The sequence below is a fragment of the Tyto alba genome, unplaced genomic scaffold, assembly GCF_018691265.1.
Source record: "Tyto alba isolate M040663 unplaced genomic scaffold, T.alba_DEE_v4.0 Super-Scaffold_14, whole genome shotgun sequence".
NCBI classification, from domain to species: Eukaryota; Metazoa; Chordata; class Aves; order Strigiformes; family Tytonidae; genus Tyto; species Tyto alba.
This window is the reverse complement of record NW_024881276.1, coordinates 58,581,514-58,609,460: the sequence shown is the minus strand read 5'-3', so window position 1 is coordinate 58,609,460 and position 27,947 is coordinate 58,581,514. Positions and strand designations below refer to the sequence as shown.

At 52.1% G+C, this 27,947-nt stretch overlaps 1 protein-coding gene across 3 annotated transcripts; it reads left to right on the top strand.

Annotated features, from left to right (window-relative positions):
- Positions 1-167: 167 nt before the first annotated feature.
- On the top strand, positions 168-27,629 carry ATN1 (atrophin 1). 3 transcript variants are annotated; one of them, XM_042788695.1, is made up of 10 exons: positions 168-454; positions 18,441-18,632; positions 18,831-18,968; positions 19,352-19,465; positions 20,777-22,779; positions 23,019-23,235; positions 23,349-24,066; positions 25,363-25,506; positions 25,787-25,967; positions 26,553-27,629. In XM_042788695.1, exons 2-10 carry the CDS (start codon positions 18,555-18,557, stop codon positions 26,584-26,586), a joined length of 3,627 nt encoding a protein of 1,208 aa, XP_042644629.1. In that variant the 5' UTR covers positions 168-454; positions 18,441-18,554; the 3' UTR covers positions 26,587-27,629. The 3 variants fall into 3 exon arrangements, with proteins under 3 accessions (XP_042644629.1, XP_042644628.1, XP_042644627.1); XM_042788694.1 differs by lacking the exon at positions 168-454 and adding an exon at positions 948-1,315; XM_042788693.1 differs by lacking the exon at positions 168-454 and adding an exon at positions 1,489-1,863.
- Positions 27,630-27,947: the final 318 nt, after the last annotated feature.

The following is a 27,947-nucleotide window of genomic DNA, read 5'->3' as shown; positions in this document are numbered from 1 at the left end:
ACCCATGAGGAGATGAATACATCCGTAGGCAGTGCCAAGTTTGGATGCCGTACAGTAACAGTGCTTGGAGCCATGTAATGGACAATAGGAATTATTGAATAAAAACCCGTCGAGAGAGCACCATCCAGCCTGCTCACTGAAAGGTCCTGCTGAGGAAATACTTGGTGATTGTACTTAAAGGCTATCAGAGCGCAAATACAAGGACTTCCCCGTACGCATACAAAGCCTCTCTTATTTAAACGTGCAGGCAGACCTGCCTGCGTCTGTACAATGCAGCCTGGGTTTTGCTTATACAACCAGCCTCAGTTTCTGAGTCTAAACCGGTCAGTGAGGGCAGCATTCGGTCACCGGTGGCTTCTCCCCGGCCCACGCTCCGCAGCTCCTGTCGGCCGCGCTCCCGAGGGAGCCAGCGGCAGCGGCCGCAGCTGGAGCGGACCCTTCGCAGATTGACCAGGTAACAAAACCAACCCGGCTGCTCCCTTCCCCCTCGTCTTCCTTCGACGGCAACTTTTCCAAAATGGCCATGCCCGCCCTCGGTGGGGTCGAACTTCCCCACCGACGGGAAGCAACCGGTTTTCTAAGGACACGGGGGGAGGAGGTTTCGCATTTTTAACGTTCGGGCGAACCGGGGGGGGGGGGGGGGGGCGCTCCTCGCAGCCCCGGGGCGGCCGCGTTCGTGGCGGCGGCGGGGGCGATGTGGTGCCGGGGGGGTGTGTGTGTGGGGGGGGGCGATGTGGCGCCGGGCGAGGCCCGCAGCAACCGGCCTCCCGCAGCCCCGACCGCGCTTTGCGGGGGGGGGGGGGGGGGGAACCGGGACACCCCCCCCCCCCCCCGCCTCCGCCCAGCCCCCGGGGCGGCCCCCCCCCCCCCGCGCCGGCCCCCCGCACGAGGCTCTCCCTTTGTGCCGTTGCCTGGTAACCGGGCGGGGGGATGGGAGGGGCGGGGTGTGGGGGAGCGCGCGCGCGCGCGCGCGGGGCCGCCCCGCGCTGCATGCTGATGAGCGCCAGGCAGGCGGCCGCCGCCCCCGCCCCTCGGGGAGGCCTCGTCGCAGGCCCCGGTCCCGCTCCCCGCCTCGTCCCTTCCCGCAGCCGCGGGGAGCCCGGCTCCGGCTGGCCGTTCCCCCCCACCCCACCCCCCCCGCGCTCCGGGCCCGTCCTGCTCAAAAGGCTCCTCCGGGCGCTTCTCGCTCCTTGGCCTTTGTGCCGGCGCCGGGGCGGGGAGGCGAGAGCCGGGGGAGCGGGGCGCGGCCGACCCCGCGCCGGGGGGTCTTTTCCCTCATCCCACGCTCCCCGCGGGCCCGCTCCCGGCCCTTCGGGTGGGTTGGGGGGGTGTTTGGCGGGGCCCCCGCGGATAAGGGTGGCGGGGAGGGGCGGTGGTGAGCGCGGTTGGGTGGTGGGGGGGGTGTGTGTGTGTGGGGGGGGGGGGGGGTGACAGAGCGGAGGGGCGGGGGAGGGGGGCTTGTTCTGGGCTCTTCGGAAATGGGAGGTGGCTAAGGCGGGCAGCGGTCGGAGCGATGGGAGGGCGGCGGGGCAGAGGCGGCGGCAGCGCTTGAACGCGGGGTGCACGGCGGGAGAGGGGGCGACAGAGCCGCGGGGCGGGGGGGGGGCCCCACTCCCCGCCGCACCCCCCCACACCCACCCCACCCCCACCACCCCCCCCCCCCGGAGCCGCTGCCCCCGCCACTGACCGGTTATTTCGGAGACGCGAGAGGAAACGAGGGAGCGCGGAAAAGGAGGAGGGAGGAAAGGGAAAAAAAAAGAAAAAAAAAAATAAGGGGGGGGGGGGGCAGCGCTTAAATCCCTTCCCCCCGCTCCTCGCCGCCTCCATTCCTCCCTTCATTCGACCTCCCCTCCGGAGCCGCCGGTGAGTCCCTCGCCCGTTCACAGCCGCTCCCGCCCAGCTTGTCATTTTCACCCACTCGCTGCATTCTTCCGCGCGTGTTTTTTGGGTTTTTTTTTTTTGTTTTTGTTTTTTTGTCCGTCCCCCCCCCCCCCCCCCCCCTCCGGTCCGTCTGTCGGGAGGGAGCCGAGCGCTCGGGGTGGGGGGGATGGGGGGGGGGGGGACACGGACACGACAGCAAAGTTGAGGGGGGGGTGGGGGTGGGGGGGGCAAGGGCGGGATGGCGGTTAACCCCCGCGACGCCGGGGAAGGGCCCCCGGCGTGCCTGTCCCGGCGTGGATCGGGCGCGGGTGCCGGGACCCGCCGGGTCACGGAGGTTCGGCTCGGCGGGGCGGGGCGGGGCGGGGGCCCCCTCGGCCCCGTCCCGTGTCCCTCGGCGGCAGGTCCCGGCCGCGGCTGGGAGCGGTCGTGCATCACCGGGGAGCGGCCGCCCGCGCCCGGGGCTTGTTGCCGTGGACGGCAGCGGCGGTGCGCCCTCTCTCCGGAAAAGGGGGGGGGGGAGAGGGGGAAAGCGGGGGGGGGGGGGGGGGCTCCGCACCCGCCGCGGGGGTCCCGGGGCGGGGACACCCCCAGCCGCGCGCCCGGCGTGACGTCACCGCCCGCGAAGCCCCCCCTTCCCTGCAGCAGAAAGTTCGGCAGGGGCAGGGGGATGAGTGCCGGGGGGGGGGTGGGGGGTGTGGGAGGCCGGGGCGAGGCGGGAGTTGGGAGTTTGCAGCCCGGCTCTGGCGGGGGATGAGCCGGCGCGCTGCCCGCCCCCAAAGCCGCCCCCTCCTCCCCGGGGGCCTCGTATTGTCCTCGCTTTCCCAGGTGAGGCCGGGGAACGGGCGGGAATATTTGGTTCTGTTTCCGTCGGGACCCGACCGGGGAAATCGGGTGGGATAGTCACACACCTCCACCCCCCCCCCCCCCCCCCCCCCCCCCCTTCTGGTGCCACCCTTAGCCCGGGGACCTCCTGCCCTCTCCTGAAATGCCAGGTTGCTACCTGGGGAGCGGGCAAGACCTCAGCGTCAGGACGGTGCTTGTGCTCCCTTTGAACCGGCTGAGATCCCTCAAGTGTGTCGGGCTGGTTGTCCATTTGCTACTTAGGTTTTTTTCGGAGCAGTGGCGTCTGTATTTCCCACGCTGGCCTTCCAGCTCTGCCACCAAGGTGGTGGTGGTTCTGCCCAGCTGGCTTCTGCAGGCTGCTGGCCTGTGCCTGCCTTGGCTGTTGTTGCCCAGCCAGTTGTATTTTGCCGAGTGGCCGCTGTGCTCTTGAAGTGGCAGCCATTTGGTCACTGTGGCATTACTTTACACTCTGCCTTTGCTTGCTGTTGAGTTCTGCCTTGATAGCTATTGTATGTTCCCAAAGTTGCTTTCGAGATGGGCAGTGTCAGTCTTCACGTCTGTCTCGGTGCTGTGGCTGCCTTGGCTTACGTGACGAGTTACTTAGGTTGCCAGGATGGCTACTGTAAGAATCGCTATGGCTTTTGTCTGCAGGGTCTGTTTTGCAGTGCTGTGGTTCTTGAAGAGCAGCGTGTCCTTACTGAGCTGGCCGCTCAAATTTGTTTTTGTTATTTCTGATGGTATTGGATGGATTTCATGGGAACTGCTATGCTTTCCTGCATTGAAAAAGTGAGGAGAAAGTAGTGGACCATTATCTTAAGGTGTGTAGCAGGAGAGCAGAGGAGAAGGAGCGGGAAATACCATTTGTTTTGTGGGGAAATAACATTTGTTTTGTGTCCGCTTGAACGCTGGATCATGGTTACACAGCCTGCAGGTATTCATGTGCCTGAGGTTTCAGAGTTCAGCCCAGACTTCCTACCAGAATCAGTGTGTTGGTGTCAGTGCATCAGCTGAATACCTTGAAAGCTGGACCCTCCTTTCCTCTAAGCCCGAGGGTGTTGTACATCACTGCTGCACGTGCATCCCTGAGGGGCTGGAGTGCCAACATCATCACCCATGGATGGGACACCTGTAAATGTGAATGGTCAAATTGTTGGTTGGAATGAATTTCATCCCTTTTTCCTTGTTTCTTGGCAAAGTTGTTATTTTTACGTTTGGTATTGGTGACTGCACAACCAGTCATTTGTGTATTTCCCCAACTTCTTGGGAACTGTGTGGTTTTTCAAGCCAGACTTTTCCAGTTGTGGTTCGTGATGGAGCTTGTCAATTATGGCCATTAAGCAATAAATATATAGTACTATGGTTTGTGCTCGAAATGATAAAAACCCTCCAAACATTTGAAAATTAAATATGCAGTGAATCCTAATGAAGAAGATTAACAGGTTTAACCTGCTGTGGTGGTCTGCTTTTGCCTCTCTTTGTACGCATTTACTTCCTCCCCCAGATTTTGTACCCCTTGGATACCTCTGAAAGGTTCTGGCATTCTCACCTTTGGGTTTGTCTGCACAAGAAATTCCAGTAAGATGTCTTGTGGGCATACTTGTATTCCAAAATAATAACGGGCATGCAAGGAACTGTGATTCTATAGCATAGTGGGATCCCTATACTAAAAGCAACCTGATCTGTATTTTTCTTCAAGAGGGGGAGCATCTAGTCCAGTTGGACTAGGTGATTGTTTTAGGTCCCTTCCAACTGAAATACTTCATTCTATTTTTATTTGTAGCTGAAATGAATCAGATAGGTTTTCCTCTTCCCAAAGTTCACCCTCTGTCACTCTTTGTATACCTTCCTGACTCCTCCAGAAGCTCCCTCATGTTCATCAGCATTTTTCTGGGGGGTGAGGTGGAGTCAAGGGGAGCAGTCGCTGTTTAGGGAAGGATTATTTATTTACCAGCTCTGGGGTGTAATACCTTTGCAAATGCAGTCTCTGGAATTGGCCTGAACATTTATTCAGCTGTGCCCCTCCTTAAATATCTACATGAATGTTTACCCTACAGTTTTCCTCATTGGGTGCCTGCCTTTTCATCTGATAACATGCTTTCTTCCTCTGTCAGGCTGTATCTTCCTCAGTTCTGTTTTTTCTTTCTCCCATTTTATTTTGGACAGATAAACTACTTTTTTGCCTCCAGTGGATCTTCTGATCCTTTTCTTCCTCCATTAGGAGATGCTATGGAAGTATGAAGTATAGTTCTTACAATTATCACTTCATCTCTTCCATCTGTACTTCTTGAGGACTGTTCCTAGTGAAGTACAGAATAGTAATGCTTTACAAATTTCTTAAAGGCCAAAGGCAAACACAAGTTCTTAGTGTGTTTAGAAGTGGAGGCATCTCTGAATGTCATGCTCTTCGCCAAGCGAGCTACACCTAGGGTGTGTATTCTCTGCTGAGTTAATTCATGTGATCACGGCTCAAGTCTGGTCACAAAGAATGGTTTAACGTGGACATCAGATGCTCCATCTCCGTGCTTTGCCTGAGTTCCTGAAGCTGCAGTAGTGCCCAAGATGTGTCTGTTGCGAGGTTGCCCAGGTACATGTCCCGTTGCTCATTGTTCCACACTGAGCTAACGCTGGAGAATCTTTTTGTCTTTCCAGTTGCGTTGTGGGCCCACAGCCCATGTCTTCAGTGAGAGGTATATGGAGAATGATGAGACAGAAGGAGATGTTTCCAGCTCAGGTGGTTTGAACTTTAACTCTCTACCTTAATCTGGTTGGCTGATTTGGGCTTCAAGTGCTTGGGGGTGAGGATTTGGCATATATTAGAAGTTTAACACAAGTCGACTTTGTGAGGAAGTGATCCCATTAGAAGCATTGCCTTGCTTCCAGTTCTGGTAATGCTCCTGCAGAAATCTGACAGTTGGTTTTCTGTGTTTGTTGTGGCAGCAAACACTGATTTGTTATTGTCTCCTGTAAAAATATCAATGTTTGATTGATTGTTGTGGCAGTATTTTCACCTACAAACCAAAGGGTAACTGCAGTATCTTCTCTGAGCAATTTCAGCCAATGATGGTCTGTCTGGGCTTTGCTGAAGAAGGGTGGCTGGTTGCTTTCAGTCTTCCTTCATGTCACTTGCCCTGGTGGCATTGTTCAGCATAGATCAGTTTAGCTGGAAAAATTTGAGTTTTGTACTTCCCTGTCTTGCAAGGCACTTGGTGATACTGTCTTTGTTCTACAAGGTCTCTCTGTGCTATCCAATCCACTTAAGGATAGTGGATTGGATATACTGTACATATACGTGTGTGTGTGTGTGTATCACAAGGTATATAATAGTCTGTATAATATATCTTATATAATACATAATTATTATATTAAATTTTATATATATAGCGTAGCGTATTTGATATAAAGTGTATCTATAGCATAATATTTTGGATATACTACTGTTTTTCTTTCAGGCTGTGCAATAGATGAAGTGATTTTTCTCAGAATTATTCAGAGTTTGCCAGACAGATGGGGAGTGTCCACCCTCTATGAAGAGTGATTTATCCAGTCATGATTATCTTACCAAGCATTCCTCGTACGTTGCTAGACCATTGCTTTCAAAGTACATTTTCACCCAGAGCTAGACCCCATTGCCTTTCCACAGCAAGTGTTGGGGAACTTGCTTTTTGACAGTGGATCCGTGTGTGAGATCTTTTTGCTGGGACAGATCATGCTTGTGCCACAGCTGTGCACCAGGCTTTGGCTCAAAGGTTGTCATGTGCTGCTTTACAGAGATTCCCCAGGACATTAAAAAATCTCTCAGGCAGTGGTTTCACTTGCCATGGTGCCTTTTCTTCTGTCAGTCTAGTCTGAGCTTAATTTGGGCTCAGTCTTTGGGCTCAGGAGCCCACTGGAGAGGTGGGGGCCTGTGTCTGGGGTCAGTAAGGCAGGTTATGGATCTGTAGGTGGTAGCACATTGGCACGATTTGCTTGCTTTGAATTTGCTTGGGATTGGGGAGAATTTTGGATACTTGTTCCTTTTCATCCTTCATCGTATCATGACCAGGAAGACCGTGATTTAGCCATAAACATCATGTTTTCTGATTTCATAAAATGATAAGTACTAAAATCATACTTCACTGTGAACTTGGTGAAGTATGTAAGACAAAACCTCTCCTTCCTCTCAAGGGTGGTTCAGCGCTAGCCCAGGTTCCCAGGCAGGCTGGGGACACTGTTCTCCAACATGTTCATGACAACCTCATCGGACTTTGCAGTTTACTATGAACAGGGGGTTTGAGTGGAGACCTCCAGTGATCCCTCCCTGTGCAAACCTTGGACACGCTGTTAGGTTTCCCATCCCTCAGCCCCAGGCAGGAAAAGCTGTGGGATCCCAAGCAGGGTAGTGACTCTGAGCTAATCAGTCTCAGGTCTGCTGTTCCTGTGCCCGTCTCCTTGGCCCCAGTTCAGTCCTTTCCTTCTGGATCTGTCTGATCGTCTTCATCCTGTTCAGACCCTTGCTCTTTGCCCACATGGCTCTTGCATTGGCTTTACTCTCCATTGTGAATCCCTAGAAACAGAGAATCAAAAGGGTGTCCCTTGGCCCACTGGCTGCAAAGTTCCTTTGGGCACCATGCCACCTACTTTCTTTTGCAAAGGTAGCAAATTCTGTCTTAATAATAGTGATTCTCTTTTGCCTTTCTTATGCTCCAGGGACAGCTGTTCCAGAGCTTCAACATGTGGCCAGGAGTCTTCTCATTTCCATCTTAAAATTGCCGGTGGCCTTTTTATACCCATTTGTTCTGATACCAACCTTCTCTGTTAACTTAAATACCCCTTCTGCTTCCTTTGTGTTTAGTTTCTGGTGTTTTACAGACAGTAATCACATCACCTCAGCTTTTATTTTGCGAGGTTAAAAAAAGTAAAGTCTTTACAAGTCTTGTAACATAACAGAGAGACTCTTTGTGTCCCTCAGCATTCTGAAAACTGCTTTCTGCACCTTTTCCTATGCATTTTGATCTTTCCTGATGTTGGGTAACTGAAGGATTACATGGTCTACCGGAGGATGTCTGACAAGCGCAATGTCCAGTAGCATTAAAACCTTTTCTCATTGCTTGGTAGGACCCTGTCTGATGCCTTTGAAATAACAACGGTGCCCATAGCTGCCCTTTGATTAGTAGATGCCTCTCCTCAGCGCTCCCTACCGAGGAGCAGAAGTTTTTACAGCAGAGGTGCTGTTGAACTTGTTAAAAACATGCCAAGGACTCTACTAGGTCCATCTAGTCCAGAGTCCACTGCTCCAGCTGGGAAAGAGGGTGAATTAAGGCGAGCTTACATGCAGTTCTCCTCTGATACTCCCACACCTTCCAGCTGATTCCAGTGGAGGGACTGCCGTAGCTGGATGTGGTTTCTACCTGTTCAGAAAGCTCCAGTTACTCTCTCTTGCATGAAACTCCAGTCTCCCATCAAATCCATGAAAACTTATAGCACCCAGTGTCATTTGATTGGAAATTCTGCAGCCACCCATTTCAAGAAGAAATACATCTTTTTGTTGGTTTTGAACTTGTTTCTTTGTAGTGTTATTTGATGGTCCTCAGTTATTGTACTGGAAAAGACAGTGAAAAATTATTTCCTACCCAACCTCTACTTTTCCTATATGACTTTACAGTCCTCGATCACATCCTCACTTAATAACTTTTTCTCTGGACACAGATGTCTAACCCGCTCAGTCATGCCTCTTCATTGCCCTTTCTAGTTCCTGTTGAAGGAGCAGAACTGCGCACACATTTCAAGATGTGGGAGAGCCATGGGTTTGTGAAAGGGCATAAGGATATTCTCTGTTTTGTTTTCATTTCCTTTCTCAGGAATTTCTAGCATGTGGTTCACTTTCTTGATGGCCGCCAAATGCCAAGGTGACACTTTCGTGGACCTGCCTCTCATATCCCAAGGATATCACTTGTGAGTGGCACCTGTCAGCTCAGAGTCCATTTTGTATATGGAGATGGAGTTGTTCTTCCTCTGTGGGCATTGCTTTATATTTATCTGCGTGGAAGTTCACATGCCATTTAATTGCCCAGTTACTCCTCTTGGAAAGTCCTGCTACAATTCTCCTCAGTTCTCATCCTCATTTTTACCCTCATAAATTTACTTTGGTCAGCTACATTGGCTTCCCTTTGCCTTTTTTTTTTTTTTCTGTATCCATCCTGGGTTTGATTCTTTAGTGTTTTATTCTCATGTTCTCTCTTAAATTGTGATCATCAGCGATACAGACAGCGTCTCCTGACTTAATGGTGTTGGGAGGTAGGACACTGATCCTTGTGAGGATCCAGCAGGCTTTCTTCCACCTAGCTCGATACTTTCAGCACGTCCATGCATTTGCAGAGTTCGATCCTTCTAGCTACTGAGCTTCTCTGGTTCTTCTCCTACACTCTTTACTAGTTTGTCTGGGACTGAGGGCTCTGAGCAGAGTCGTATCCGTGCCCAGGCCTCCCTCTGCCAGCTTCAGAATTATATGGGTCTTGGCAGAGAGGGGTGACCATGCTTGCTCTCCACTGGTGTGTTATTGAAAGGAGGGATGGATGGTGTGGTCACCCTGACTTCAGATTCAGCTTCTGGTTTCCTGTATTCCTGGTATCCTGGACATATGTCCAGCAGCTGCAAAGTTGCCAGCACTCTTCCCCAGTAAAGTCTTGCAACAGAAGTCTGGAACCATGATGGGCTGACAGGTAGATAACTTCCATGTACCAACAGTGGAGAGCCACGGTACATAGGTTCACAGTCACAAGGTGCAACAAGGAAATGACAACTAATGATGGGTGTTTCTGCACTGGAATGAGTGTTCCAGGTCAGCTGGGAAAATTTGTCCTTCAGGATGTTCAGGACTTGCCTGGAGCAACCCCGTCTAGATTTGGGGTCAGCCCAGCTGTGAGCAGGAGTTCAGAGTAGAGAGCTGCAGGTGTCCCTTGCAGCTTACATCTTCCTTTGAGTCTCTGGGCAACTAGTCTGTGATGTCTTTGAGTAATTTACTTGGTATTCCTTAGTGAAGGGACATCAGTGATGGGACATCAAAAGAGGGGTGCGAAGTACTACAATAGACCTTTAACCCCTAACAGCTCCTCAGGTAAGGTGTGCTCAGGCAAATATAGAAGATGCTGCATTTCTTAAAATAGTGAGTATGGAAGGTGTGATGTGTCCTTCTCTGCATCACAGGTCCATAAGCCTCCATCCCACTCTCAGAGGTGAGAGCCCAGTGTGTTGTATTTTGTGATCTTCCACTGGGGTCTGCTAGCATGTGTGTCTGAGAGATCTGGAGGCCCTCCTCTGGGGAGACTGAATGATTCTTCTGAGATTTTTAAATAAATCTGTTACATACTTACAGTCATTTTAGTGTGCCCTCAGGGATCATTTTATGATTAACGTAACCTTTTTTAGTACATCTAACCTTCATTTAGTGAATCAAACTTTATTTTCAGTTGCTTCTGCAAAAATTAGTATCATCTTCTATGCTGTAAATTAAGCTATTGTTAAATGCATGAATGTTTTTATTATTTATTACCTTGCTTTAGCTCTAATCGGTTTTATTTCACTCTGCTCATCAGAAAATATTTTTTTCTCGAATACTTTTTTTATTGAATGGAGGTTGCAGAATTACAGCTTTCATACTCAGAATAACATTCTTACTCCTCATGGCTGTGCAGAAATAAGAAAACAAAACATTAATATAGACTTAATAAAATGTTAACTGTCTTTAACTCCTGAGACTGCCAGCACTCTGCAACTTTATTTTAGTAGTCTTACTTGGCACCCTTTTCTGAAATGTGAGTGTTTTAATTTTTCTTTATTATTTTACTGAGGAGAAGGAGCACCTAGGTAGCATGACAAGTGAATTTGTCAACAAGTACTGTTGACAGATAAGTTGAAAAGTACGTATAAAAAAAAGGATTAAAGCTGTTGGATCAGGTTTAGTCCCTGTTTTGCATTGGAGGTATTAGTTTAGGCGTAGAGTCATAGAAGCACAGAGTGGTTTGGTTGGAAGGGACCTTTAAAGATCATTCGGGCCCTCTGCCATGAGCAGGGCCTCTTTTCAGTCAGGTTACTTAAAGCCCCGTCCAACCTGACCTTGAACACTTCCAGTGATGGAGCATCTACTGCTTCTCTGGGCAACCTGTTCCAGTGTTTCACCACCCTCATGGTAAAAAATTTCTTCCTTATAACCAATCTAAACCTGTCCTCTTTCAGTTTAAAACCATTGCCCCTTGTCCTGTCACTACAAGCCCTGGTAAAACATGTCTCTCCATCCTTCTTGTAAGCCCCCTTTATATGTTGAAAGGCCACGATAAGGTCTCCCTGGAGCCTTCTCCAAGGTGAACAACCCCAACTCTCTCAGCCTTTCTTCATAGGAGAGGTGTTCCAGCCCCCTGACTATTTTGGGGGTCCTCCTCTGGACCCGCTCCAACAGGCCTATGTCTCTCTTGTGCTGGGTACCCCAGAGCTGGATGCAGTGCTCCAGGTGGGGTCTCATCAGAGTGGCGTAGAGAGGCAGAATCGCCTCCCTTGACCATGCTGCTCTTTATGCTGATGAGGGTACGATTGGCCTTCTGGGCTGTCGGTGGACATTGCCAGCTCATGTCCAATTTTTCATCCACCAGTATCCCCAAGTCCTTTTTTGCAGGGCTGCTCTCAATTCCTTTGCCCCCCCCCCCCCCCCCAGCCTGTACTGATCCCGATGATTGTCCTGACATAGGTGCGGGACCTTGCACTTGGCCTTGTTGAACTTCCTGAGGTTGACATGGGGCAGCTCCTCAACCCTGTTAAGGTCCCTCTGGATAGCATCCCTTCTCTCAGGTGTATCAACCGCACCACCCAGCTTGGTGTCATCTGCAAACTTGCTGAGGGTGCGCATGATCCCACTGTCCGTAGCATTGGTGCAGATATTAAATAGTATTGGTGCCAGCGCGGACCGCTGAGGGACAGCACTCGTTACTGGTTTCCACTTGGACATTGAGCTGTTGACTGTCACGCTTTTGACGAGGCTATCCATCCAATTCCTTATCCATCAAACCCATATCTCTCCAATTTAGCGGCAAGAATGCCGTGGGAGGACCATATCAAAGGCCTTACGGAAACACAGGTAGGTGACAGCTGTAGCTCTTGCCATGTCCACTGGTGTGGTTACTCCACTGTAGAAGGCCACTAGATTAGCCAGGCACAATTTGCCCTTGGTGAGATTTGCCGTGTTGACTGTCTCTCGTCACCTCCCTGTCTTCCATATGTTTTGACATGTCTTCCAGGAGGATCTGCTCCATGATCTTACCAGGCATTGAGGTGAGGCTGACTAGTCGGTGGTTCACAGGGTCCTCCTTATTTTTAGAAAGGGGTTCTCCAGTCACCGGGGACTTTGCCTGACTGCCATGACTTTTCAAATACCATGGAGGCTGGTTTGGCAGTTAAATCAGCCAATTCCCTCAGTACACTGGGATGCATCTCATTGGGTCCCATGTATCTGTGTATATTCAGGCTCCTCAGGTGGTCTCGAACCTGATCTTCTCTTATGATGGAATCATGAACCTGCTCCTCTCTTACATACATCGGTAGATGTAAATCAAGAGAGTTCATTCAACTTGTATATTAAAGTGTGTGTAATTTGCCCTTCAGTACTGAATGAAGTTTCTGAAAGCATATATTTATTGATTAAATTTATTTTTGAATATTTCACAGTGACCCATTTGATGCGATATTTTGACGATAGGAGAATCCAATGAAGTTCCAGTACACTGCCAATATAAAATCAATTTATTTATAGAAAATGATGAAAATTGACAACTGTCACTGTTTTTATACTGAACTATTTATGTACTGTAACGACGTTCTTATTTCTGAGCAGTAATAGAAGTTTTCACTTGTGTTGCAGGCATTTCTGTCTGTTTGCCGCGTAACACTGCTGCCAAGCCTCCCTAGCAGGGCAGGTCCCAGCCCTTCCCAGCCGTGTCTGGTGGCTGCTGGTGGCCAGATGCTGCTGTCACACCTGTGGGGTGAGGGGGGGCTATAGGGGACAGGGAGACGTGTGCTCTGCTCACGGGGTGCCTGTGTGCAGTGGTGCGGGAGTGGACTGTGGGAGCAGGGCGCTCAGGTAGAGAAAGCTTTAGCTAATGCTCACTTCCTTCAGCCTGGACTCATGAGTATTTTGGTCCCCAGAGATCCTTGAGCTTCACATTGGCATTGCAGGAAGGATGTAGTTAAACTTCATCCATTGGGTAGGCAGGAGTTTTAAGTGGGGTATGATTATTTGACCAGGTCTACAGTCTTATTCCGTAATTAATCCATCTTCCAGCCTGAGTTCACAGTCCTTGCATCCACCTAGCGTTGTAGTTATTTTCTAGGAGACAAAAAAATGACTGTGTTTCAAAACTACCTTTCATTTGGTGTCACATAAATATATTTCTTCTTAACAAAATTTACTGACGAAAAAAATTCACAAGCCATGGGAATATTCACACCCAAGACAGTATTAAGCCACAGGCATTTGCCCACTGCTGTCTTTGTATTCAACCATTTTGGCATCCTAATCCCACTGCTCACACAATCATTTTCGCTTTTACAGTAATGTCATGCTCAATGTACATATCAGAAGACTGACAGTAAGGCTGTGACATGCAACCTGAACCTGACCTGTTTGTTCATCGCTATCTAACACTGAACACAGAGCACCCTTCCCCTTCCCTCCCTTTCTCCACCTTGTCCTACAGTAAGATGCCAGGGTTCAGGCATGAAGTCAGGTAACTAGCCACTGGGAAATGTTGTACTTCAGGTTGTTTGATTGCAGTATTTGGGATGAAACTTTGTGTTTTCAAGATACTACACAGTTGTTAAGCCCAATTACACTGTAGGGAATTTTCCCTTTGTTTTATAAAATGAGTGAAATGAAGACAGGAATGAAAAATGCCCGGGACCATCATTCAGTGGGCAGTATATGTATATATATATGTGCCAGCTTCTGACTTCCCACCCACAGTGCATGTCCTCTGGCCATACGGCTCCAGTGGGCACTGCCTTCTGAGCGATCTTTACCTGTCAAGAGGGATCCATCGGTTACTGTCCCTCCTTATTTTCAGGACATTTTCCAGCATCTACAATGTATTGGAAAGACGCTGTGTTGGTTTCACCATCCCGGTTCCTCCCTCCGGTGCTAACCTGTCCCTTTGCAGAAGGGGGAAGAGAAAAATCAGGGTGGGAACACAGAGCTAATGAATTGCAAAGAAGCAGACTCGGTTTACTCCTCACATCATCTGACTTCTGAGTCCCTGTCATTGCATGCCAAACGCCTTCAATTTCATGTAGGATTTTTGATGTAGTTCCTACATTTCAAAAAATTACTTGAGGGATAGTCGCTGTGTACTTTCAGTAGTTCCCAACTGGAGGAAACAGGGGGTTTGAATTTCAGAACGTCTGGACTTAGACGAAAGAAGAAACTTCACCGACTCCTTACACCAAACTTATTTTCCATGGACTAGCATCTAGTGAAAAGGTAACGCTGGCTACATCTGTCGTAACAAACGAGACCGGCCCCAGCGCTGGTGCGCAGCACTGTCTGTCCATCAGGGTGGTGGTTGCTTTGTACCGTCTGTGGTCAGTGCCAGCGAGTGTTCTCCCAGATGATGCCCAAGCATGGTTTAGAAGTTAGCGTGGGAATGTGCTGATTGCCAGTGGCCAGGTTGGATGTGTCTGTTCCCTTTGGGAGGGTAGGAGAATTTTGCCGTCCGGGTGCAAGCTGTGTAATGCTGATCACCCCCGGGACCAGAGAACAGGCACTGTCCCGTTTTGTTTGAAAGTACAGATGCTGTCAAATTGTCCCTTCTTGCAGCATCTGTGGTCCTGATGAGTGGCAGAAGTTTCAATTAATTTCTTCTTTGAGACTGAGTGATCCAGCCATGCACCTTGACACCTTTGCACTCAGTGTCTCCAACGGGTATATGATCTACCAGGCAGTGCCCGGGCCGAGCTTTGGTGGGGAGAGGAGGCTATATCTTCCACTCCACCCCCAAATCATCACTGGCTAGCTCAGGGTGGGCTCCTGTGTCACATACCATAGTCATGCTCTGCCTGCTGCACCTCCCCTCCTGCTTGGACCAGGTCTGAATCCACCTGAGATTAGCGGGACATTACAGTCAGAGAAGATCAGGAGTAGCAGATAATCAAACCAAGCAGATGTTTGTGTTTGTTTTTTTTTTTTTTTACCAAGAGAGGAGTAATACAAAAGAAGGGGAAGAGACCATGGTAACTACTGACAACCGAATACCAGCAGCTAATCTCAGATCAGGCCTTAAATGTCTGCTGAAGTAATGGTACTCCGAGCTCTTTTTCTTAAGTGAGATGGATACTGGGAGCCTTCTGCTCTCCCTTCTCCTGTCACTGGCCCCAGGGAGGACTAGCTGGGCCTTAAGCTGGCTTTTAACCCTCTCAAACAGACTGGATCCCCAGACTTGGGCTGCCCATCGCGGAGCTTGCTCTGCCGTTGAGCACGAGCTGGAGTAACAAAAACCTTTATCACTCCATGGATTTGGAGTCACCTCCCAGGCTTCCCTGTCTCGCTGGAAATTGCCTCCCTGCTGTTGGGATACCTGCTAGGTATGCCTGGGTGTGCAGCCCCAGCCTGTGCAAGCCCTTGGGGCACATTACAGTCCTGGCCAAGCCCCCAAACACCATCCCAGACCACTTGGTCCTGTCCCTGTTTCCTTTGCTTCTGTTGCCATCTAGGAAAGTTTATTTTCTCAGACCCTCAATCTAACCTGTAAATGCTATCCTGAGCCAAGGACAAACATTCACCCAACTGTCCGAGAGAGACCAAGGGTGTATATTTAAGTAGGTAAAATGTGAGTGCATTTCATTTGAGATGGACTTGATTCCAGTTTTGTTAGCCGTGAAGAGTTGCTCTGCGCTGCAGCCTGGGAAGGAGGGCGCTTATCTGCATTTTTCAATAGAAGAGGAACTGGAGCCTGTGATCTCCTGGCTGCTTGTGCAGGACGGTCCACTTTTGGCAAGGAGAATTACTTGGAGCCGGAGAGGAGGAGGAGCGGGATCCATTTTGGATCCCTCGTGGGGATGCCTGTTGAGCGTGTGTTGCTTGCAAGAGACTGCACCAGGGCATACATGAGAATATGGAGGGATTTGGGCAGTAAGCCAAACCAAGCTGGGTTGTATGAAACGCAGACATAAAATAGCAATTCATAACGCCTCATAACTCAATCAAACCTTTAAACGTCTTCAAAGGGCCAGGAAAACGTTATCCTGTTTATTTTATAAATATTAAAATTAGAAGGCAGTGTTGTGATCCTGTCATCTGGCCTCTGACATAACAGTCGCTGTACTGAGCCTAAACACGTGTGTGCCAATTTGGTTAATATGTTTTAGAAAAGTCTTAGCTTTCTAAACAATAGAAACTTCTGCCCCAGTGGTTAATTATGTCTCCTGAAACATACCGATTTATTTCTGGCTTTGTTAGGTCCTGCATATTCAGTGGTTGACGTAAGTACCGAGCTGGTATCTCTTTTTAAAAAGGAAGTTTCAGTGTGTGGTTGGCTGCATATTATTTCTCTGACTTACTTATCTGGAAGGACCACAATTGTCAATACAGGGTTAACGCAAAGCTGAAGTGAGACCTGTGCGCTGGTTTATGATGTTCAGTTCTTTGGTGTGGGAGGTGTTGGTGGCACCTCTGTTGAACATAAAGACCAGTGACATTGGTAATGTGCTGTTGCTGCTCCTGGGTGTTCAGGGCTGAGCTAATACTTGAAGGTTGCCAACGTGGTATATGTTGAAGTTGAGTTAAATTAGGATCAACTTACTTACAATGTTTGTTTCGTGTAAGAAGTGTCAATTCTAGATGCTTATCTAGAATATCATTAGTCTAACTGGCTGAATTAGCAACCAAAGGCCAAAGTCTGACAGGAACGTAAGGCTGTAAAACACGTCAGCTAGTAGGGATTGGGAGAGTGCTCTGCCTCCATTAGGTCAGTTATAAACCATCGTGAGCTATTTTTCTAATAAGGAAGAGGTCTCAGTTAATGAATTGTTATGTGTGGGAATTAATGCTGGATGAGTCCCCTGTGGCTTCCATGATGAGGGTCAAATAAAATATTAATGAAATTAAAACAAACAATCCCCTGCTCTTCCCAAGTACCTTCAGAATGGGTTTCTCTAAGCATTGGTTAGGGAAGATGTGGAGCCCCAGAAGAGACAGACGGGTGTCATTGCTCCCTTTTCACAGGCAGGGAGATGGAGGCAGTGGAAAGCAGCCGCCCCAGGACTACGCAGTCCAGCAGCAGGGCTGCACAGGAGGTCCAGGAGTTCTCCCATCTGACGCCTTTGCTCTCATCCCTGGTTTCTGCTCCCTTCTCAAGAGAAATGAAAGTGCATCCAGACTGCACCTGTGCTGGCTGGCTGGAAGCTGATCTTTCCAGGTCTGGGATGGCCTTTAGGAGTCCCAAATCTCAAGTCTTCTTATTCAGAAAACTCCTCTGTGCTTCCATATCAGAGAATACAACCCAGGAGATGTGGCTTTTTTCTCCTGATGCCTCATCCACGGGTCACGTTTCCTTGTCTCGCAGATTGCCTGTGTTACAGAGGCTGAGTATAGGAGCTTGAATGACAGGCTGGGGAAGGACAGTCTGGTTTTGGTGAATCAGTGCAATGCGGTGCAACATATCTTAAGCTGGATGAAGCCAAGCAAACTAGCTTCAGGATCAGCACCCCTGAATCACTTCGGTTCCCAAGCTAACACAATCATGGTGCTTTCATACCCCAAACTAGGAACTGTGTGGCATGGCAGGGTGTGAAATATCTACAGTGCTTTTGGACATGGCACAAAGCTGTACATTTATTCAGAGAGATCTCAGAAATCTTCCCACTGCTGCGATGTGTAAAGATGTACTCTGCATCGCTGGTCATGACTCTCTCTGGTACACGGAGAAACAGTCCAGTGTGTGGAGAAGAAGGAGACCCAGCCAGGTACTCCAAGCTAAACAGGGTTGTTTCTGTTTGCATCATGCAAAATCAAAGCTAAATGCATTTTCTTGCACCTATTTGTGTACCTTGGGCATCGAACAGCCTAAGCAAGACTTGTCACATTTTGTGCATAGCATGCTGCTGCGTGTATACAAGTTGTGCATATGCTCTGGAGAGAGCGGGGCTGTATAATACCCCTTCAGCAAAGGCAACGGGAGGCTCATTATGCAGAGCTAGCTAATGACATCACATGGCCAGTTAAGGACAGTGTAACTTACTGCACTGACAAGAAGTGCAAAGAGGAACTTAAGAAATCAGGAAAATTGTCATTGTGAACATTTTAAAACGCTTTCTCTTTATGTTTTTCCTTCTCTCTCTGAAGATTGGATAAACAAGGAAATGGAAATACTAAAATGGTTTCAGAGAAAATGCTAAAATGATTCAGTCAACATACTGATAACCATCTCTCCCCTGCTTCCTCCAAAAAATTATTGTCGAGTCCTGACTGCCTCGCATCGTGTAGGTATCACTCCTAGAAAATGGGAAATCAGAGGTGACAGTGACCAAATCTTTTCACCTCCTGATTGGGAAGTTTACTGCATTCTTGGTAAAGATCCTTGCATCTGTAAATAATAATTAAGGAAACAGTAATAATTTTGTCATATTCCTATAGTAAACCACAGAAGGATGTCCTGCAGTCCGCTCACTCCTTCTCCCCTCTCATCTCCTTGTCTTTCTTTCAGGATTCACCAGGATCTTGCTGCATTGCTGGTGTCAGCTTCCCTTCCAGAAGAACTCCTCTTGCCCACCTCTGTCTCCCCGGGAATAGCCAAAGGGGTGCGGAGTGATAAAAATTTATGTTTTCATCAAACCGGGCCAAGGAGAATGGGGGTCCCACACTCAAAAGAATGAAGACACGACAGAACAAGGACTCAGTACGTGAGATGGGAGAGGGGGGGTGGGACACCAGAGCCGAGCTGAAGCTGTGGGTTGGGAATGAGGCTCACAGCAAAGTTTGTGGACATGAGTCTGGCGTAGTGGTGTGCTAGGGATTCAGGGGCTTTGGAAAGCTGGGGACAAGGCAGGAGTGGAGGGAGATGCAAAGCAGGACTGATCAGTGATCCCTCTCTTAGATGTCAATGCGGAGTGGAAGGAAGAAAGAGACTCCAGGGCCCCGAGAGGAGCTCAGGTCACGCGGTCGAGCTTCCCCTGGAGGTGTCAGCACTTCCAGCAGTGATGGCAAAGCTGAGAAATCCCGACAAGCAACAAAGGTAGTATAAGCTACTAGGCAAGTGTGGGGTGCCTGAGGACTGCTCAGACTGGGTAGGATCCGTTTGGGGATCCAGGAACACAGACCAGAAGGGATCCACTGAGGAACCCCATGCTGGGTTAGCTCTCTGGAATGGGCAGGATCCCTCTTTCCTCTCATCCTCAGTATCTTGCGCTTTACACTGTCTCCCAATAACTGGTTTTCAGTCTCACCAGCCCTTTTTAGTGCTATTTTTTTGCCATATCCTGACTCAGTTTTGCTCTACTAAGATCTTTGACACACGTGCCGTGGTGACTGTGTCTCACTGCTGCAGTCTGCGAAGGCCTGGCAGGGTGTGAAATTTCCCTGTGACCCTTCCACCTCCCTGTTCTCCTCTTCTTGCAGAAAGGCCGGGTGGAGGAATCCTGCACCCCAAAGGGCAGCAAGCAGGGCCGAACAGAAGAGATCTCGGAGAGTGATGGGGAGGAGACCAATGCTCCCAAAAAACCCAAAACCGAGGTGAGTTCTCCCTGCTGTGATTGCTGTCACGTCCCAAGTCCAGAGCAAAGGAGTCTCCTGTTCCCTACTTGTGCTGCTCACACCCACCCAGCTTGAGGTCCCTGCTTCTTGAGAGCCCTGGCACCTCGGGTTTCACACTGCAGCTCTTCTAACCTAAATGGCATCTGCCTGGCTACAAAAATGCCACCACTCAGTGACAACTGAGCAGATGGAGGCTCTCCATCTCGTTTGCCTTGTCTGCAGGGGACTGCCGCTCTCTCGGACCTGGGCACATGCTCTGCCTTTCCTGGCTCAGTGGCAAGAGCCTGGCGCCACGTACAGCTGCCGGTTGGGTTAGACTCAGCTTCTTTTGCTCCCCCACGGCAGTGTGAAATGGAGGCGCTCAAGTTGTGGTGGGTTCCAGGTGGGGATGGTCGTGCAAAAACCTGCTCATTGCCCATGCTCTGCGTAGTTGTGACAGGGCTGTTCCGAAATGCCAGTAGCACCGTGCTGGATGGGTGGATGGATGGTTGGAGAAAGACTCGGCTGTTGTGCTGCTTGGTTCCCCATTAGCCTGTTCAGGGAAATGGCCTTAAAGGCCTGCAAACGTGGGGATATTTGCTCAAGTTATGAGGTCATTGTCACCAAACCACGGTGGTCACACCTGTGTAATTTCTAAACCACATCGGCACTCTGTTCAGCTCGACAGTATCTTTTTTCAGTTTAGTCTCTCTTGTAAGCCCTGAGGCTCAAGTGTGGCACTTGTTAATTGTCCAACACTTCATTGCCTGAGGTGGTGGGGAGGAGCAGGGATTTGGAAGCGCAGTGGGGGCTCTGGGAGGTAAAGAGTAGGGCAGTGAGAGGGGGCTGGAGGGGAGCGGGCCCAGGGAGAGCTCTGCAGGGACAAGAGGAGTGATTCTGGGTCTGGGGGCTGTGCTGGGTGCACTGTGGTGTGTGATGCTCCGTGCTAACCTGGTGGTATCATACCCTGGCCAGTGGCCTGTCTCTGGTAGTGGTGGTGCTAGCTAGGACCTTTCGTATCTATTCACTCTCAACCTTGTCTGTAACAGTTCCCTGCCCTCCCTCACTCTGTACACAAGGTGCCCATCATTACCTCCTCCCTGAGCGTGTGATGCTCATGAAGGACCTGAGTACCTCCCAAGGGGAGGCAGGAGGACTGGTGTTAATTATACCTTACCAGATGATGTCTCCTTCCCTGTGTAAGGTTTTCTAGTGCTGGCAGAGAAAGGTCAGAAAGCAAGTCCTCCGGGAACTTGGATTATGCATGGTCTGGGAGGCCACGTAACATCTCTCTCCTTCCTCCTACTTCAGGAATTGCCCTGCCCTCCATCCCCGTCCGATGTTGACAGCCTTGATGGCCACAGCTTCAACGATGAGATGAGCAGTGACCCACGGGACATTGACCAGGATAACAGGAGCACCTCACCCAGTGTCTATAGCCCTGGCAGTGTGGAAAATGACTCTGACTCCTCCTCTGTGCTGTCCCAGGGGCCATCTCACCCTTACCACCACCCTCCGCTCTTCCCCCAGAGCCCGCCGGTAGCTCCCCCTCCCGACAGCCTGGCCCGTCCACCTGAGACCAGCTTTGGGCTCCCAGGCGAGGTGCACCCACAGGGACCCCCCCCCGGGAGCTACCACTCCCAGCTGGAGGGCCAAGCCTCCCGCATTTTCCAGGCTCAAGCCCAACAGACACCCACCTCCTCTTCCTCCGCTGTTGCTGCCCCATCTGCTCCCCCTTCTTCCTCGTCCTCCTCTTCCTCCTCTTCCTCCTCCTCCTCTGCCCACGCTCCTCTTTACCCTACAGCCAATGTGGTCCAGGTTGGGGCCAAAACTGCAGGTGGAGTGGGGGGGCTCCCAGCACCAGGGGGTCGCGAGCAGACCCTCAGCACCAAGCACAATCCGCCACCAACCACCCCCATCTCGCTGGCATCGGTGGTCGGGGGGCTCCCCCCTCAAAAGACCCCGCCAACCAACCCTCTGGCTGCCCCCCCAGCTTCAGCCCCTTCCTTCCCCCATGTCTCCGCCAATCTGCCTCCCCCTCCAGCCCTGCGCCCACTCAACAACGTGGTGGCTACCTCCAGCTCCCCAGGGATGGTGGGGCAGGCGCTGAGCAGCCACCTTCCCTCACCCCATGGGATGGGGCAGGACAAGGCACCGGCCCTGGCCCCCTCCCGCTACCCCTACGCCCCGCCGCCGCTGCCTCCCTCCAGCTCCTCGGCCCAGTACCCCCAGCCCTCCCCGGCCCAGCCCCTGCCCAGTTACAGCGCTTCCTACGGCCATTCCTTCCCCCCGCCCAGCGGGCTCTCTGTGTCCAGCCAGCCCCCCAAGTACACCCAGCCCTCTCTGCCCTCCCAGCCTGTTTGGAGCCAGGGGCCACCCCCCTACAGCCGCCCCTTAGGCAATGCCAGCTCCCACCCCACTGCCCCCTTCCCTGGCCAGCCCCCCCATCACCAGCAGCCACCCCAGCAGCACCACCACGGCCACGGGAGTGGTGGTGGGGTCTCTCCAGCAGCTGCAGCTCCCCCCCAGCCCCCTGGGGGTTACCCTCACGGCCTGGAGTCAAACAGCCATCACCCTTCCCATGCCACCTACGGGCTGCGTCTCTACCCTCCCCACAGCCAGGCAGCTTACAGCCAGGCTCCCTCGGCCGCCACCGCAGCCCCTTCTTCCTCCTCCTCGTCCTCCTCGTCCTCCTCTTCTTCCTCGTCCTCCTCTGCCACCTCTTCCCAGGGGAGCTACCCTGGCATGTGTGCTCACCCCTCGGGGCAGAGTACTGCCACCTACACCTTCCCCCCGCCACCGCCCCCCTCCCCTGCTCACGGGGCTGGCCTTCCAGTCACCTCCACCGCCACCACCCTCTCCACCGTCATCACCACCATGGCCTCCCCCTCCACGGCCCCCTACAAGACGGTCTCGCCCCCGGTGCCCCCCTCAGCCGTGGCTCCCTATGGGAAGCGGGTGGCCTCCCCCGTCCCTACCTTCCAGCCCCCGGCCCCCTACAAGCCAGGCTCCCCCCCCTCTTCGTCGGCTGCCCCTTTCCGGGCAGCCACCCCTCCTGGCTACCGGGTGGCCTCCTCCCCTGTGGCAGGAGGCTACAAAGCTCCCTCGCCTGCCCCCTCTGCCCCACCACCCCTGCCAGGGAGCATGGCTGCCCCGGCCCCCCTCCCGCCCGCACTCCCCCTCAGCACAGCACAGATCAAGCAGGAGCCGTCAGAGGAGTACGAGCCCCCCGAGAGCCCCGTGCCACCTGCTCGCAGCCCCTCGCCGACCCCCAAGGTGGTGGACGTGCCGAGCCACGCCAGCCAGTCAGCCAGGTGAGGGGCAGCTCCAGGAGGGTCTGGGGGGGTGTCCTCAGGCTGGGGAGAGCCATACGGGGCAGGGAAGAGGAGGTCACCCCAAGCGTGGAGCGCAGCTGCGCCCTCTCACCTTTTCCGTGATGCTCTTCCCTTTCCCACCGTGCCAGGCTCAGCTTTGCCTGCCCCTGTCTCCATCCCTGTCTGCATCCCTGTCCCCATCCCCTCCTGTGCTGACAGGCTTCGCCTCTCTCCCCCAGATTTAACAAACACCTGGACCGTGGCTTCAACTCCTGCTCCCGCACAGACCTGTACTTCGTGCCACTTGATGGCTCCAAGCTGGCCAAGAAGAGGGCAGACCTGGTGGAGAAAGTGCGGCGAGAGGCTGAGCAGAAGGCACGGGAAGAGAAGGAGCGGGAGCGGGAGCGGGAGAAGGAGCGGGAGCGGGAGAAGGAGCGGGAGCTGGAGAGGAGTGTGGTAGGTCCGGGGGTCCCACTGCTGCAGCGCAGCCGGGAGCGGGGGGACGCTCGAGGATACCCTCAGGGACCTCCTGCTGGAATCCTGATGCTGGTCTCTCTGCTCTCTTGCAGAAGATGGCTCAGGAGGGCCGGCCGGTTGAGTGCTCGTCTCTTGGGACAGTTCCCCACCGCCCCTCCTTCGAGCAGGGCAGTGCTGTAGCGACTGTTCCCCCTTACCTGGGCCCTGACACCCCGGCTCTGCGCACCCTCAGTGAATATGCACGGCCCCACGTCATGTCCCCCAGCAATCGCAACCACCCTTTCTACGTGCCACTGGGTGCAGTTGACCCAGGCTTGCTGGGTTACAACGTGCCAGCCATCTACAGCAGTGATCCAGCAACGCGGGAGCGAGAGCTGAGGGAGCGGGAAGCCCGTGAACGAGACCTGAGGGACCGGGACCTGCGCGAACGTCTCAAGCCTGGCTTCGAAGTCAAGCCGGCTGAGTTGGAGCAGCTCCACGCTGTGCCAGCTGCTGCCATGGATCCGTTCCCACGCCACGGCGGGTTGAGCCTGCAGACGGCCCCCGGCCTTCACCCTGCTTTTCCCTTCCACCCAGGGCTGGGCCACTTGGAGCGGGAGAGGCTGGCGCTGGCAGCTGGCCCGACCCTTCGTCCCGACATGTCCTATGCGGAGCGTTTGGCGGCTGAGCGCCAGCACGCCGAGCGAGTGGCTGCTCTCAGCAATGACCCCCTGGCCCGGTTGCAGATGCTCAATGTGACACCTCATCATCATCAGCATTCCCACATCCACTCCCACCTCCATCTCCACCAGCAGGATGCCATACATGCAGGTAAGGACCCCACAGTGGTGGTGCCCTGCACAAAGCCCTGCTCTCCCTCCTGTTGTGCATTCCTTGCGCTCCCTCCTGTTGTGCATTCCTTGCGCTCCCTCCCTCTGGCCCTGGGGAAAGCCCAGAAGCTGCCAAGACTAGACGTGGGGGCCTCAGATCCACCTCTCAGCCAGAAGAGGTCAACCTCATGGTCATTCAGCCTTGCCCTTGCTCCCGTCCCACCAAAGACACCGACATCGGTTGCAGGTTTTGGGGTGTCTGTGAGTTTGCTGCTTAGTGGTGAGCAGAATTTTTTGCGCCGTGTCTTTTAGTTCTGACTCTCTGGAGATGCAGTATGAGTGCTGGGGTCCTGCACGCTACCAGTGTGGTGGTGCTGTGGACCCTGTCCCTCGCACTGTGGTCTGCAGAGGGAGCGGGACCCCTGCCAGCAACAGGTTTGACAGTATCCTTAGGTCTAATGAAATGTTGGTTCTCTAGTTTGCTCCTGTGGCTTGCTGCAGATGGTGGGATGGGATGGGAGGCTAATTGTAAGGAACTGGAGGCTACTGTCCTTCAAAACTGAGTGGTGCCCCATCCTATGGGAAAGCACAGTAAAAAGAAGCTGAGGGATGAAAATCTCAGGGCAGCAAAGCCCAAACTACAGTACAGTAGGAAAAAATGCTGTTCCTGCTCAGGTACTGTGAGCGGTCAGTGTGATCTGGTGGCAGAGTCACAGACAGACACCCACCTTAAGCAGTCACAGCTACTCAGAGATAGCATCGGGTACAAATAAATATCCATTCCACCGTGCTCCATAGCTGAGCACCTACAGCCAGCACTCTGACAGTGAGTCCAAAACACTGGAGATAGCAGGTTTTTATATAAACAGTACCTAGCACTGCAGCCTTAGATAGTCCTTGCAAACTTGAGTGCCTGGAACTGAGCATCTTTGCTGGATGATGCCTGGAAATGGGAGCACCCAATATGAGAACGACAGCCAGGGTGACCGACAGGCGTGATACCGGGTACGAGCGTGATTGCAGAGCGGGTCCTTGCGGAATCAACTTCAAGGAGCAGTACTTCTCCCTCAGGAGTGGAAAGACAGAACTGTGCCAGACTGGTTTATGTGAAATTCAGTGCAGGCGAAAAGAGTAACACTCAGAAGGACATGGTACTGCATTGTCTAGCCTTGAAATCGTTCCATCCCTAACACACACCGACCCTCTCCATGTCTGTTTTGTTGTGCCTTGTGCCTTTCTCTGCATTACCCCTTACAAAGCTTGGGACAGTTACCTTGTGGTATCTTTTTCTTCCCAGCCTCGGCCTCTGTTCACCCTCTTATTGACCCACTCGCCTCAGGATCACACCTCACCCGGATACCGTACCCAGCTGGAACCATCCCCAACCCCCTCTTGCCTCACCCTCTACATGAGAACGAAGTGCTGCGCCACCAGCTTTTTGGTAAGAATACTCACGGGGACTGCTGGTCCCTAAGGAGCATCAGCAGAGCTCCAAGGGGCGGGGTGTTCATGGCAGGGTCACAGGATCAAACTGAGGTCTATTAAACAGAGCTCTGGCACAGCACAGGACAGGCCTACACTGCCAGGGGATGAGCAAGTCCTGCACGGGGGCAGGGCTGGGAAAGGAAGCGCAGTAGAGGCTTGACCGAGCTGTGGGGCCGTGGGTGAGGATGGAGCCGTTACGTCAACTTGTTTATTCTCTGTTTCGTCTTTGGCTGCAGCTACACCCTACAGGGACTTGCCGGGCTCCCTCTCGGCGCCCATGTCAGCAGCACATCAGCTTCAGGCCATGCACGCGCAGTCAGCTGAGCTGCAGCGCCTGGCTCTGGAGCAGCAGCAGTGGCTTCACGCCCACCACCCTCTGCACGGCGTGCCGCTCCCGACGCAGGAGGATTACTACAGGTGCGTGGACCTGCTCCCTCCGGGGCGAGCAGACGGCTCTGCCCTCACAGGTGCAGCTCCAGGCCTGGCCCTGGCCTAGGGCTGGCAGAGGCAGTGCGGGTAAGGGGAGCATTGCCCCTGAAGCAGGTGACTTGGCCTGAGCCCACGCCTGGGAGGAGGGATGCCTTGCCGCCGGGGCACGGCTGCGGGTTGGCCACCAGGAAGGTCGTTCTTGCCCAGCGGCTGCTCGGTGGCTAATTCCACGTGGGGGTTTCAGCTCCTCTCTTGCGGGGCAGGTGGTAAACTTGCATGTTTCACACAGGCTAATAGAGTTAGGACTAACCGATACCGCTGCCCAAAACACCAAACATTCAAAAGGGTTGGATGCTTTTGCATCCAAGACGAGGCTTTCACAAATTCTTGGGGAAGCATGTCGGGAAAGAGAGGTGCAATGTTGCACCTTTTAAGTAGCATCTCCTACTTGAAGGATTTGCAAAACTTTCCAAGTCAGCAGTGTTGTGTGGTTCTAGACCAATAAAAGGCAGTGGGAGATACTAAATTACCTTGTTCTCTATCACAATCACCTTGTTCCTCTTCTTTTTCTAGCCACCTGAAGAAAGAGAGCGACAAACCCCTTTAAATGGACTTCTGCTGTCAACATGACATCATCATGTCTTTCTCTCAAGAGGAGCAATCAATCAACCAAATTCTGGGGGAGGGGAGGCCACAGAGTGACACATCCTGATCCTACCATGCAGTAGAGCACAAGAGAACATGGACAAAAAGTACAGGATGGCACCCTGGGAGCAAAGTGGAGAACTGGGGAGGGACTGAAACACCGCTAACAGGCGTGAAACAGTCGGTACGTGATTTCGGCAGAGCTCTGAAGAAAACGGAATCAGCATTGCACAGAGCTCAAAAAGACAAAGACTGACATGAATTCAGGGTGGCAGCAGCTCCATCCTTTGTTTTGGGGGAACAGTTGCATTAAACAAAAATGCAGAGCATTGCAGGACTTGATGCTGCTGCCGCCTTTTCTGCTTCAGTGAGGAGGAGGTGTAGCAGAGAATTAACTCAAAACCCAGCAGAGCCTTTTTTGCAAGATGCCTCCTCACACCCCACCCCCCTATAGGTGTAAGATATTGCTTAGTGATACAGAAAAACAACGTGGAACTTTTTCAGATTAGCTGGAGCGGCTTCCCATTCTCCAGCGTCCCTTCAGATGCAAACAAAGCATTACGGGACCCCTTCAAAAGTGGCTGCTCCTGCTTGCAGAGGGACTGGTCCCAGCCATCGGGGTGCAAAGCACCCCTCAAGACTGTTTGCAAGATGGTGGCTTTGCTTTCCCACAGCTGACGGAAACGGGCACAGCCACAAAGGTGCAAAGCACGAGACTGCAAGACTGCAATAACTACCATGACCCCTTTGAGCCCCGCAGGGAGAGCTGATGTGGCCGAGCAAAACAGCATCCTGGGACTGTCTTTAAGAGGGTGGCTGCTCCTTTTCCCTCACCCATTCTAATCGATGTACTTTTAACTCATGCACATCCTATTAGACGTGGCAGTTTTATGTAGCAACTTGTGACTCCCTTGCCCCTGTGTGCGTGTCTGATCTCACAGTTGTATCTCTCGATTGGTCCCCATATATATATTTACTTAACCATTAAAAGGAAAAGAAAACCAACCAACAACCCAGCTATGGAAAACCACCCAAAGTTCCCCATGCACTTCCAAGCCCCAACACACATTCTAATAATTTATATATAGAAATATATATATGAAGCTCTTAAAAAAGAAAAAGAAAAAAAAAAACCAACACAACAAAACAACCAAAAAAACCCTTCCAGAAACAGACTCCGTTGTGTTAATTTCTCTTTACCGGGGCCAGGAGGGGACCTGGCCGCTTGGGGCCGCGACTTGCGGCTCGCCTTGGGGGTGAGCCGCATTCCCCCAGGAGGACGCGTTCCCCAAGGAGGTGAAAGCCAGGGCTGCTCAGAAGGGT

What these genes read in the sequence shown, in the direction of transcription:
- ATN1 (XM_042788695.1), top strand. Translation starts at nt 18,555, where the DNA reads ATGTTTTCATCAAACCGGGCCAAGGAGAATGGGGGTCCCACACTCAAA. An exon ending in AATCCCGACAAGCAACAAAG is followed by an intron (nt 18,969 to 19,351) that starts GTAGTATAAGCT and finishes CTCTTCTTGCAG; the next exon opens with AAAGGCCGGGTGGAGGAATC. An exon ending in GGGAGCTGGAGAGGAGTGTG is followed by an intron (nt 23,236 to 23,348) that starts GTAGGTCCGGGG and finishes GCTCTCTTGCAG; the next exon opens with AAGATGGCTCAGGAGGGCCG.